Source organism: Fusarium mangiferae, assembly GCF_900044065.1.
Source record: "Fusarium mangiferae strain MRC7560 genome assembly, contig: FMAN_scaffold011, whole genome shotgun sequence".
Classification (NCBI taxonomy): Eukaryota; Fungi; Ascomycota; class Sordariomycetes; order Hypocreales; family Nectriaceae; genus Fusarium; species Fusarium mangiferae.
In genome coordinates, this window is record NW_024573931.1 from 891,789 (window position 1) to 904,927 (window position 13,139).

At 48.6% G+C, this 13,139-nt stretch overlaps 5 protein-coding genes across 5 annotated transcripts; 2 read left to right on the forward strand and 3 right to left on the reverse strand.

Moving 5' to 3' along the window:
* Window positions 1-97: 97 nt before the first annotated feature.
* FMAN_10119 (uncharacterized protein) lies at window positions 98-1,930 on the forward strand (the record flags this gene model as incomplete). Its single annotated transcript, XM_041820758.1, has 2 exons — window positions 98-336; window positions 394-1,930. The coding sequence occupies 2 exons, from the start codon at window positions 98-100 to the stop codon at window positions 1,928-1,930; spliced, it is 1,776 nt and encodes a 591-aa protein (XP_041686606.1).
* Window positions 1,931-2,619: 689 nt separating this feature from the next.
* Window positions 2,620-6,381, reverse strand: FMAN_10120 (uncharacterized protein; the record flags this gene model as incomplete). Its single annotated transcript, XM_041820759.1, has 9 exons — window positions 2,620-2,979; window positions 3,032-3,183; window positions 3,240-3,540; window positions 3,600-3,674; window positions 3,720-4,254; window positions 4,313-4,550; window positions 4,597-4,674; window positions 4,727-4,920; window positions 4,976-6,381. The coding sequence occupies 9 exons, from the start codon at window positions 6,379-6,381 to the stop codon at window positions 2,620-2,622; spliced, it is 3,339 nt and encodes a 1,112-aa protein (XP_041686607.1).
* Window positions 6,382-7,142: 761 nt separating this feature from the next.
* FMAN_10121 (uncharacterized protein) lies at window positions 7,143-7,943 on the reverse strand (the record flags this gene model as incomplete). The annotated part of the gene is made up of 2 exons (XM_041820760.1): window positions 7,143-7,433; window positions 7,494-7,943. The coding sequence occupies 2 exons, from the start codon at window positions 7,941-7,943 to the stop codon at window positions 7,143-7,145; spliced, it is 741 nt and encodes a 246-aa protein (XP_041686608.1).
* Window positions 7,944-9,023: 1,080 nt separating this feature from the next.
* FMAN_10122 (uncharacterized protein) lies at window positions 9,024-10,238 on the forward strand (the record flags this gene model as incomplete). The annotated part of the gene is made up of 2 exons (XM_041820761.1): window positions 9,024-9,138; window positions 9,190-10,238. The coding sequence occupies 2 exons, from the start codon at window positions 9,024-9,026 to the stop codon at window positions 10,236-10,238; spliced, it is 1,164 nt and encodes a 387-aa protein (XP_041686609.1).
* Window positions 10,239-10,451: 213 nt separating this feature from the next.
* On the reverse strand, window positions 10,452-12,398 carry FMAN_10123 (putative ATPase synthesis protein 25, mitochondrial; the record flags this gene model as incomplete). Its single annotated transcript, XM_041820762.1, has 1 exon — window positions 10,452-12,398. One exon carries the CDS (start codon window positions 12,396-12,398, stop codon window positions 10,452-10,454), a length of 1,947 nt encoding a protein of 648 aa, XP_041686610.1.
* Window positions 12,399-13,139: the final 741 nt, after the last annotated feature.

A 13,139-nucleotide genomic window follows, 5' to 3' on the forward strand; every position in this document is an offset into this window, starting at 1 on the left:
ACGACAAGCAACGATCCGCATCTCTGACACATACCTACCGACTTGAAGGGATCGTCGATTACGATCTAATCCACTCCCCGCCATCATCATCTCCACCATGCCTCCCTGGCTTCAAGAAGGCAATGCCCTGGGCTTTTCGCCATGGACAGATCCAGATTCAACGACGGCTCTCAGCCTCGAGCCACGTCGAGTGAAGCAGTTCACCATGGCTGCTCTGACTCCCCATCAGACATATGTTATTCATGTTGCGACTCTCACCGTCGCATCCATGAGTATACTTGCAACAATAATCACCTCCTTCTGGTTCTTTCGAATGAGGCGGAGTTTCCGCCATGAGTGAGTCTTGAGTCGCGCGTCTCTTCCCTTCGCCCTCGGTTGCTGACCCTTGAAAAGCCTCATCATGTTACTCATTTACAGTGATATGTTCAAGAGTTTCTGGTTACTCATCTTTCCCGCTGTGGAACTTGTCGCTGGCAAGATTGAAACGACCGAGACCTTTTGTCAAGTCAGCGGGTTCTTCCTTGCTCTCAGCATAGAAGCTTCTGACGTTTCGGTCGCCCTCATCTCAGTACATACTGCATTGTACATCTTTCGTGGAGAGCAAGGCCTCTACCCATATCGAAAGGCGGCCTACGCTCTCGCCGCCATCGTACCTGTTGTGATGGCCTCATTAGCATTTATCGAAAGCCCCGGCTATATTAACACTGGCCAGTTTTGCTATCTACCGTTCAATCCGATGTGGAAGAGACTGGCGCTTTCTTGGATTCCTCGCTATATGGCTTTCACCGTTATTCTCTGCCTATGTATAGGCGTATACGTTTACGTTCGGGTGTTGATGAGACGATTCGGCTCCGGGAATGACAGTTCGAAGAATACTCTTTCAAAAATGTCGGGTCTTGAGAGTCTCGAGCCCTTGCAACAAGGAATCACCACTGTACCGCCGACTCCTACGATAAAATCCCATGGTCTAATCCCTTCTTCCAACGCTTCACGGCGCAATTCCTTTACCGTATCCGAAGATCGGACAACAAGGCCTCCACTCGTGGCCTTCAACTCTTTCCATTTGGATATGCCTGGGTCGACGACGCATCCCAGTAGACTTCATTCGGCACGACTGGCGCGAAGAGGATCGACTCAGATGTGGATGGCTAACTATGGTACTGATCTGACATCTCAGTCTGAACAGGCTGAAGTTGATTCCCAGAATTCGACGGGGACTACTCGCTGTGGTTCGGACGAGGTGATCGCCCCTTCAGCCATTCATACCAACCCCGAGCCCGTCCACCAAACGCCTCTTCCTGATGTTGTCTCACCATCATATACTATACAGACCGACTTCTTTCATCGATCTGATGGGTCAAGCGCGCTGTCTAGACCGCCATCTATACCCAACCTTTTCGCCATACTCCGCCGCACACCAGACAGTCCACACAGCAACGACACCAACCTTGTCTTGACTCAGAGCGCATTCAACGCACCCGGTACTGTCAAGTCACGTGAGAAGATCTTGCGACAACTCCGGTTACTATTCATTTATCCGATAGTCTACGTTGTCATCTGGATTCTGCCCTTCATCGTACAACTTACTGGATATGGACGAGGAGCTCCCTATGGCATGAGACTAGCCAGTATTATATTTTTGTGCTTCCACGGCTTGGCTGACGCCGTGGTATTTTCTCTGAAGGAGAAGCCTTGGAGGCATAGCCAGGCTTTCAAACGCATCAACGTTCAATTTTGGAAAAGACGACAAGAAGTGCCCGATGTAGGTGCAAGAGTCGGGCGCACGAGAGAGGAGATGACACTCGACTCTCGATTCGCGAAAAAGAGACGACAACAGGAGCAAGCTGAATGGGAAATGGATCGTCAGGCTGGCCATGAGGCCCGCAAAGCAGCGAGGGCAGCCCCCCAGTGGTGGGATGCCGATGAGTAATGAGGAACCTATATGGTATTGGATGTAAATAAGAGCAGCATGGCAAAAGGGCGAGAGCTTGGAAAGCGCGTGGACGATGATACCCAGGATTTCATAGGTATAGATCATGACGGGGCATCATGAACTTGCATTAGATGGCGTTGCGCATTTGGGATGCATTGGGTGGTTATTTGGCGTATAAGTCGAACATGTTTTAGATTAGACGGAGTAACTCCTAGATACCTAGTACCATGGCGGACACCTGTTATAACCTCGGGCTTGTACGAGTTCTAAAAGACATGGGATCATCATATGTGTTTCTGTTGCGGAGTGACTTCCAGGTAGATTATTAACCTCCATGCCCATATTATGGCCCAATAATCTGTCTCCAGGACCATCGTGTCTTGCAAATATCTACTCCGTGACCAGGAATTCAGACCCCATGATACTGGCTTTAATACTTGAACCTCACATAAAATACTGTAGCCAAAAGCAACAATTCGTCAAATGGTGTATTATCAATCTGTTGTCGAGTACTATCTGGGGGTTATTGGGGAATATGACCTATCTGCTCAATTTGCATCATGAATCCTTCGTGCAGTATCTCCGTTTCTCAGTCCCAAGGGCGTCATCCTTAAATCGCAAGCAATCTTCTTTGCCAAAATCATCTCCCGGAACGCCACCCACTTTCAGTTTCCCTTCAGGCGAAATCACTGCTTGGCCTGTTTGGCACGAGTCTCCATCTCCATCTCGGCGACCAGCGTCTGTTTGTCCTTTGCGGAGAAGAGCATTTGAAGCTGGAGATAGTTGGAGAAGTTTGGCTGCATCGCCTCATCCTGCAGTGCGGTGCTGAGAATCTCTTCCTTGGCGTCTTGCAGCATGATGATGCGTTCATCAATGGTATCCTTCGCCAAGATGCGGATAAGATGGGTCTGTTTCTCCTGGCCAGTTCTGTAGACCCTTTTGTAAGCCTGTTCCTCAACAGGTTTGTTCCACCACTCGTCAACGATGATTACACGGTTGGCCATCTGAAGATTCAAGGACTGTCCACCGCACTTCATTGACGACACCTACATGGCTGTTAGATCTTTGTTGGGATTGCGATAGAGTGTAAGAACTTACCAGAATCTTGATCTCGGGATTGTTTGTGAACTCATCTAAAGCTCTGGCCTTCTGCTTTTCATTTGCCATCCGGTTGTAATAGAGAAACTTGGTCCCCATACTTTCAAGAACACAGCCAAGAGACTTTGCAGTTCTAGTACACTGGATATAAACTAGACTCCGGGTCAGCAGCCGAGAACCTTACCCAGGAAACTGCAAGAAAACTTACTGATGATCTTGTCGCCGGGGGCCTCTTTCATCCAAGTTAGCATCACTGCCAAAGTGGCCTTCACTTTGGAGCTCAGAGGCATCTTCATGGGACCATAGTCGATATCCTCACGACCGCAAACAGCACGAAAGAACGAAGCCTGCTCTTTTGGGCCACCAGTCCACCGTGTGCCGATGCTGTCACGCCCAGGCTCCTTGTAAGTTTTTATAGCTTTTACGGCTGCGTCGATGCACTGCGGAGTCTTTACGGCTTGGCCCATTCCAAGTTTTGGAGTGCATCCCGGAACACGACACTGGCGAGGCTGTGAATATAATTAGTAAGAGTCATGAGAAACACCACCATAACGTGAGTGCTGCATACCGCAAGAGGTTTACCAGTTTTTCCTCGATTGTCGACTGCAATGCAGAGGCAATCATGGCAGTAGATATGTTCGCACTAGTAATATTAGCAACGCTATGCATGGCATACATAATCACTTACATTCGAGCTCTGAACGGGGTTCTTAGGTGGTGTTTTCTTGTGACAAAAGGCGCAAGTGATATTCTTGACCTTATTCTCGTTGGCCACAAGTGTGAGTAGCTGTATCATCTCCTTGCTACCCCCAAAGTTGTCTTTCATCGCCAACTCCAATTGTCGTAGTCCTAAAGAGTAGGTTGGCTTGAGAGACATTTCCAATGCCTTCTGATCCGCCTCGACGCTCGACTGGGTGATTTCAGATTTCAGCCGCTCGAGGGCCTGGTCAATGTATACTCCATGGTATTCCTCTCTGTAGAACCTCTCAAGGTTGAGAGGGTGAGATGTGAGTTGCACGATCCTCGTGCATCTCTGGATCTGAATTCTATACGCGGTTGGAGCCTTGGAACCGTTGTTACCGTCACCTTCGAGCTCGGCCTCACTCTCGTCGTCGGGCACATCTTCACTCTGTTGCAGGCCCTGCTGCTGTTCGTGTGCTGCAGCCTCTCGGTTTGCATCTTGGGCGTTGAGAAGTTTTTCCTGGTATGCACCATCCACAACCCTCCAAGGATATCAGTATAAGAGCGCGAAGCCATAGTTTTACAAAGGCATGCACTTACTCTAAGAGGATCTTTTCCCAGCTCGAAAAGGGGATCCAAATATCACTACGACGGCTTTTTGGCAGGGGAACCATGGTGTGTCCCAGGAACTTCTCAGTCTGCTGTCGTCTCATCATGACTAGGCCCACCAGTTGGTCGAAATTCGCAGTTGCCTCGTCGTCCCTGATGTACTGAGCTCTGTAATCTCCCATTGTAGTTGCAAAATCGCAACCAATGAACTTCAAATAGGGGTAGAACTCTAGTTACGTCAGAACAAGACATACTGTAATTGTCAGAATACTCACCTTCCAGCTTGTTGGCAAGGGGTGTGCCAGTCAAAGCCCAACGATACTTGGCATTCAGTCGCCAGACTGCAAGAGCACCTATTCCGTGTGAGCATGCAGATTACAAGGCAATAGAATATGAGGAACTGACCACTTGAGCTGTGATTCTTGATACCATGAGCCTCGTCCAGAACGATTCGATACCAGTTGACCTTGAACAGTTGACCTAGCTGCTCGGAAAGGGCTTGCTGAAACCCACTCTCGTCCCCCGCCCACTGAGCCCTCAGCTTTTGGTATTCCTTCTTGCTGGGAAACTGTGCACGTAGTGCATTTAAATGGGTGACTCTTCGGTTTGTTAGTATTTATCCTTCAGCAAGCGACGGTTGAGCCAGAAACTTACACCACTTTCTTCGTGCTCCACCACTTTGCCTGCTTCTTGAGATCCTTGGAATAGATCAGGCACTTATCGGCAAACTTTTCTGAGGTATGGTTGTTGATTTGATCCATCCAGGTCCTTGAGGCAGAATGAGGGCTGTCAGCAATCACCAAAGTTGCATTGCCATAACCATCATCTCTATCTTCTCGCTCTGCTGGATGACCGATGATTGTCGCTAGAGCCGTGATTGTCTTTCCAAGGCCCATCTCGTCAGCCAGGATACCTCCCGCCGGACCAGATTCCACGGCTTCTCGCATGACCATCCAGGTAGCACCCACGAGCTGTTGGCTGTGCAAGGGGGTTTCCATGCCTTTGAGCTTCCATTTCCCGTCAATTGCCTTGATCTTCTTGTACCCGAAGCATTTCTTAGCTTTGATTAGATCCTTCTGTTGTGTCTTCGTGTGTCGGGTGTCGTTACCCTCTGGAATGCCAGCCATGATCTGCCTTATCTGAGCTTCATGGGTTGTGGCCTTGATACTTTTCGCCGGTTTACTGTTGCTTTCGTCGTTGATTTCGTCTGCTCGACTCGAGGTGAATAAAGCTGCTGCTCTCGAGAAACCAGGATGTTCAACTCCACCAAAAGGTCCAACTTGCATGGCTGTCTTTTGAAGTTTGTTCGAGGTTGTCTCATCGCCAGCACGTTTGCGCTTTCTCTCCTCCTTTTCCACTTGCCGCTCCATGTGCCGCTGCCAGTATTCTCGAGCAGTTTTTGGTGGAGATTGTCTTGCATATTTTGCAAGTGTGTTCTGTGCTTCAGGGATTTGTTTCGTGAGTTTTTCGAGTTTTTGACACTCCTTGAGACTTAACTTGTGTCCCATGTGCTGCTTGACGAGCAAATCGTTTCTTTCATTCTCGCATTCTTTAATGAGTTTTCTGATATCCGAGGCTTTGCAAACACCTTTAATTGGCTTGTGTTTCTTCTGTGGAGTTTCCGAATCGTCTGAGTCGTACGAATTGTCTGAATTGTCCGTATCGTGATAATCCGAGTCCTCGCCATGTGCAGAATCTGGACCATCCTCATCATCAGTGTCGTTCCCAGAAGAATCCAGATTAACATTGATTGTTCCACAGAAGTCTTCGACTGTAATGATCTTGTTGCTGTGAGGCTTCAGGCTTTTCATCATGAAACTCTTCTTATCCTCGTCGCTCTCGTCCTTGACGATAGTGAGGTTGTCCTTGAATGAAGCTTTCTGGGGCTTAGCAGACGGTCCCGAAATACTCTCGTCGCCATCGCCATCATCATCGATGTAGATGGCCTGATTCGGGATGTCCTTCGTTGTTACAGTCTTGTTTGAAGAGAGGAAAGTGCATTCATCACCAGAATCCTCTTCTTCCTTCTTAATAAGGCGTTGATTGACTGGAGTGGCCATGATGTAAGATAAAAGAATGGAAGATGAAAGGATAGAAGATGAAAGGGGAAGATAAAAGGTGAAGGGAAAGGGGAGTGAAGGAGTGAAGATGAAGGAAGAGAAGAGATGAAGGAAGGGGGAGATGAAGGAGGGTTTATATACCCGTGAGAGAAAGAGGCGTTGAATCACTGGCTCGAGTTGTGATGATGTCTTGTACTAGGCTTAGGCTCAGGTATTTGAAGGTTCCTGGAGTTGAGTAAAACAGGGGGCAATGAATCACTGCAATATCATGCGCATAGTACGAGAAGCTGCTTTCGGCTTTTGAGCTAGGATGAAACTACTCCTTTCCAGAGTGCGTACCCAGTAGGCATAATGAATACACAATTCAACATCAAGACACTCACGATAATCGGCACAGAAGGTGGTTCGAGTTATCTTTCATTGTATGGCCGCACGCATAGTACTTATTTAGCTACAGCCACCTCATAACCTCATGTCTAGTATTCACAGTTCAGACGTATCACCAGTTTCCATCTAGTTGACAGACATATCAGCATTCAAAGGGGATTTGTGTTTATGTTTGATCATTTTGAAACAATACTCTCAAGTCGTTTGATGTCGTTACTCTAGCAAAACAGATTTATGCATTACGCCATTTGGTATAATGTGCAATTCGAACGCTTAACTGCGATTCCTCCTTTTTCAAGTTCAGCTGCGCATAGGAAACTTCCATGTCGCATAAACTCTTCCATCCATCCATATTCCAGCAGTATTTCCCTTCTCTATCCCTCTCGATAAAACTTGAGGAAAGCCTTGGCGATAGCAACACCATCATGGGGAAGTGGCGCGCGTTTCATAGCTTCGTTATACACTTCATCCGTGAAGATGCCAACTGTATGACGGTTGAAGAGAATCTCAGAAATAATCTCGTTGGTGAACTCGGGGTGTCCCTGAACAGTGAGATATCGTCCTGGCGAGTAGAAGCCCTGCACTTCGCAGATCTCATTGGAACCGAGAGGAATTGAGCCCTTGGGGAACTCGTCCACAATGTCGCGATGCATTTGGTGAATGCGCTGTGTAACAGGGTCAGTGAAACAGTCGTACAATAATGCGCGCAACAAAACGGGTCTTACCATCTTGTCCAACCCGAAAATCTCCTTGCCCTTGTCCGTCAGATCAACTTCCGTGACTGCAACCTCCCAGCCCTTGTTACTGCGTCCACACTTGGCGCCCTCAGCTCGTCCAACGACCTGGTGGCCGAAACATACGCCTACAACTCGGATGCGATTCGTGTCAATGGCTTTCTTTGTGAATTCGACAAGCTTGATGATCCAGGGGTCGTTATCGAACGCTGTGTGTCGAGAGCCAGTGATGAGAACCGCATCGATGTCGTCAAGGGATGGATAAGAGTGTAGTTCGTTCACGACATCGTATCCCTTGATAGTAACCAGATCCTCAAGCTTCTGAGGCTTTGCAGCTTCTTGGAGGAGCGCAGTAAAGACGCCAGTGTAGCCGCCGAAGCGATCGCGAGTTTGGGGCTGCGGGGTGTCAGCTTCGAGGATAGCGAGGCGAAGAGGAGCCATTTTGGGCAGTGTTTGGATCCAATGTAAGCAGAGAATAGTTTACAGGGGCAAGAAGTTTTGAGCTGGAGATATGACTCTTGAGCGAAAAACGGCCAGGGCGCAGGCTGCAAGGCCCGGTCTGGAGATGGACCCTTCCTGCTCGTGTAACGGCGGGACCGATAGCGGGGTGGACATGAGGCGAGATAAGCGGGCAGAATTGGAGACAATGATGTTATACCTCCGAATAGGGAAGCGGTGAGAAGCCGGTAGTTGGAGGTAGAATGTACTTGGTAACGTTACAGGCGGTCTACGATGAGAGCCTGAGACTCACGAGAATAATATGGGAGCCCGGTGTAGATTCACATGGAAATGGTGACACCTCTTTTCACGCGAAATCTGCTGGTTTGTGGTTGTTTCCAAGTATAAGGCAGCATGCACGTCAGTATCTTGGCTTTTAATACTCTAATGATATGATGCAGGCATCTAATAAATTGTTGAATTCAAAAGATACATACCACACACCCTAGATTAGTACCTAAAGGTACTGAGTGCTCTCATGTCAAAGAGACTTGCTCAACAGAGTGAGATTTACTGGCCAGGAAAGTCTAGGCCTGTTGATTACAAGGGATAAACAACAAAGTTAATGTAGGGCTGATTGGCATCAGCAGGGCACCTTGCATATAAATGTCTCGCATAGAGTTACGTCGTGCAAGCCATTTCCGTCGCAATGACAAAATAATGCCTAAAGACTGGACGAATGCAGAGAAAAATGCATGTATACAACTAATGCTATAGCTTCCTCATCCCTCAGTAAGCACCAGCTACTGCAATGTCGTTTCGTTGACTCTGGCCCAACTGTAAGGATGGGGCGACCTTATCAAGTGACAGTTTCGTGGCTGATGGTCCCTGCAAAATTGTTCTGGGTGACGTCTTGACCGTTTTAGCTTCAACTTACAACTTACATAAAACACATGCAGGGACTCTTGTGAGGTTTGCTTTTTAAACTTTATAGGTGGCTTATTCTTATTTTTTATTCTTTTGCGCACTCTTGTTCCTTTTCTTTCTCCTCATTTTACATCAGACATGGCGATCTCGGTCAACATGGCTTCGAGGTTGTCTTTGGGCGGCTTTTTGGCCAAAGCGAGAGCTGCTTTGGCAGCTCCAGCGGCGCAACGAAAGGGACCTCTCACTTTTGTTGTAGGGAATGAATCAGCTGGTAAGTCAAGTACCACTTATATCTGAAGACGGTCTCAGCTAACAGAAACAGACCTTGATTCTCTCTGCTCAGCTCTGGTCTACGCTTATATGCGCACTCATACCCCTCCTCATACCCTACACATTCCCCTCTCAAACCTGCCCCGCGATGACCTCGCTCTTCGCACCGAGATGTCAGCAGTTCTTAAACACGCTGGACTCACTCTTAAAGATCTCCTAACTCTATCTGAACTTCCAGACCTCAAGCCTGAGGAAACACGCTGGTTGCTGGTTGACCATAACTCCCTCACAGGTCCACTTAAGAAGTTTTCGGACCATGTTACCGGGTGTGTTGATCACCACGCCGATGAGAACGTAATTGGCAAAGATGCAAAGCCAAGAGTCGTTGAACCTTGTGGAAGCTGTATGAGCTTGGTGGTGGATGAGACGAAGAAGACCTGGGAGGAAATTTCGCACCTGAATCCTGAGGATAGCGATGCGGCTACGGAGAACGACAAGCTTACTAGACTTGCGCTTGCTCCTATTATCTCCGACACGATAAACCTCACGGCCAAGGAAAAGGTTCGAGAGAAGGACTTGAAGGCGGTTGAATTCCTAGAGGGGCACATGCACAAACTCTTCAACCGCACAGCCTACTTTGACGAGATCTCCGCTGTAAAGGAGGATATTTCCGACTTGAGCTTCCGCGACATTCTGCGCAAAGACTACAAAGAATGGGATGGCTCAGGCCAAAAGCTTGGAATAAGCTGTGTGGTACAAGACTTCGGCTACCTCGTCGACAAAGCCGGTGCTCCAGAGCCGCTGATCGATGCCTTTGAGGACTGGGCGAAGGAGCGCGAACTCGACGTGGCAAGCATAATGACCACGTCCCATCCCGACGGGGAGTTTCAACGCCATCTACTTGTCTGGGGTGTAACCGATCAAGGTCGTGAGGCGGTGGATAGGTTCGTGCAAGCTGGTGATAAGTTAAGGTTGGAGACGTGGAAGGAGGGAGAGCTAGATCATCATGGGCACAAGAGGTTTGCCTGGAGGCAGAAGGAACTTGCTGCTAGTAGAAAGCAGGTTGCGCCTTTGTTGAGGGAGGCTCTTAAGAAGAGTTGACTGCAAGGGCTACAGAATTCCAAGATATAACTGCGCTGGGTAAAGGGAGAGCGACACGCCACTGAAAGAGGACATATCATTGCACGTCATGAGGTTCTACTTGAGACCGACCGAGAAATCATGTTCCTAGATGCATTGCAATATTGTTACATATGATTTGTTATACACAAGACCTGAACCCATACTATGCTTTTCCAATGCTTATTCGTGAAACTATTTTTCCTCAGTGAAATTCAGTTCCTCAGACGCATTCATGCCCTGATAAATTCTCTGCCTGGCAAAGTACGCAGAAGTCTCAGTATGCAGAGCCTCAACCTCCCTTAACATCCTGAGATACTGTCTGTTCGCCAACCTCTGCCTGCCATAATGTGACCGTACTGGAATGTCACCAGGACTTGCTTCCAGGAGTTTTGCAGCCGCTGGATCAGCGACCCTGATGCACGCCTTGAGCGAACTGTACAGTGGGCCAAACATGGGTAAGGGCTGAGGCTCGTTGATCATCTCATCATACACCCAATGTAGATTATCGATGCAAAAGACCTGGTTGTTGGTACGTGCCATCTCCTCGTAGACAGTTTTGTAGACATCTGAGCTCCTGTTTTTCTTGAAGAGAGATGGTCTGCGGAATGTGTCCCAGAATTGGGGCCAGTTCCCTCGTTTCGCGTAGGCAGACAGCAACCTGCTCGTTTGAGCGTTGTTGAATCCGCAGTCTTTCTGCACCATGAGCGTTTCGAGGTTCTTCTGAGCACGCGCAAGCCGAGGTTGTCCAAATGACGGCGATAACAGACCTCCCTCGATAAGCGTGAAGAACATTTTGTCGGTCCAGATGATCATGCCTCGCTCCTCGGCCGTTAGAAGGATCTGATCGACAAGAGTGAGCCGTGGTCCGGAAGCAGGCTCAGCTGCAGGCGCTATCATAGCATCGCGGACGAAATGATAGATTTGGTCCTGATCAAGGGGCAACCCGACCAGCTGGATGTGCTCAAAGCGCTTACGGACCTGTTCCAGATCCGGGGTCGTTTGCGCTGAGTGGTCTTGGAGGCCAACAAGTTCGTCTGGTACGGCGGGAGAAGTCTGAGTCTTATGTGAAGGCTCTGGTGAAAGCCGCCGAGCACTCGTGGTGTAGGCACGTCGTTGTTGTTGGGACGCTTTTTGTAGGGCCTGCCATTGTTGGGCAGACTCTGACTTGGGGAGCTGAACCTTGGTGGCTAGAAGTTCATCGAGTTCCTCAGGGCCGTTGATCTTCTCACCACGAGCTTGCTTATTTTCACGTAAACTCTTCTTTAGAACAGTCTGCCACAGACTCTCGAGGTCAAGCTCTGCACGCCGGGATTCCGTCATACATTGGATAACCACTGTGGTGCCTGTTTGGGGGGCACCAAAACCAGAGAAGCGGCCACTATCATCTACCTTGGCAGCTTCATCGACGTTGTCACTGGTGGAGGAAAAGTTCACGCAGACCCATCCTGTCGATATACCATTGTCGCCACCAGGAATAATAGCAGTATTGGTACCCATCAGCTTGGCCTTTTTCCGAAGCCGACGGAGTTTAGTCCTTAGTTCACCAGGTCCAATCAATCCATCGGCTCTTGCAGATATGTTGTGATTTTTTCGAAGCCATCGTACAAAACGCCCGGAGGAAATGTGAAGATGCCGTTCACTTCGAGCTGTCGCAAAAAGCATGATCAAATTGGGACCAAGAGCAGCTGGTGGATCAAGGTCGCGCATGTCGAGCATAGAAATCTCGTCTAATCCCATGTCTTCGAAGATGTATTTCACCATTGGTTCCAGGACTTCAGGTGCACCTTCGGGTATTTTTGGTAACTGGACGGCATGTTGATTCTCAGGATGTCGCGGGGGTTCAACCTCCAGAAACCAGGGAACATCTTCAGAATCTTCGGCCTCTTCTGTAGCGTCAAGTTCCGAATTGAGAGCGTCGCTTGGAGGAACCGGGCTCGAAGACTCTTTTTCGATTATCGTCTCGTTCACTTTAACATCTGAGTAGAACCTTGTCGCTAGTGTCGCTAGAGGAAGCCGTCGTGAAGTGGTCTGTGGCAAGCTGCGAAAAGAGCTTGTGGCTGGCCTTGATACAACAGCACGAATAATGGCGGATTGGCACTGGCGGCAGCTCAATGCCGCAGCCGTAGGTCGAGTGAGCATGTTGAATTTGATCTCTCAATTGAGATGCAAGACCAGAAAATCAGAGTCACGGAGCGTAGAGCGTCATGGCTGAATTTGGTACAGTCCAGTTATGAAGTGGAGAAGAACGGGTTTACAGCTCTCGATCGGCCGAGGCGGGCTCCATAGAATAAAATCTGCATCCTGGAGAGTACCTACAGCAGAGAGTACCTACCTGAACAAAACCTCGACTTCGGGTCTAATCAGGGCCAAAAAGGACTAGAAGCTCTGTTAGAACCTCGGGGTTAACATAAGTTATATAAAAAATTAGCAGCAATATTTCCAATATTTCCTCAATGTTCGTCTATCGGGAGTCTAGTGCACCAACTTTCATCTCTATAGTCTTCTCGAATTTCAGGTGGGTCTGAAAAGAAGTCCCCTGCCTTTCTATTGCCACGATTTGTTCCACACGTGACCTCTAGTGCTTCTCAGTTCACCGTCCAATCCTTTCGATGCTGAAAAATTTGGAGATAGATTCTAAGTATCTGCTTCACGCGACAGCAGCAACAGGACAAGACTTGTCCATCAACAATTGTTGCGACACTCCTTCTTGTACTTGCCTTGTCTACGAGTCGAATTCATTAGCTCGTGTTATTTATTTCCTGCCTAATGTTATAATATTCCATCAACTCAGCAGCCATTCTCTGTTGAGCTTCTCGCAGCTGGGCAATTTCGCCCCCTCACAACCACCGCTCTTCCGACGACTCCCATCAAACCATCACA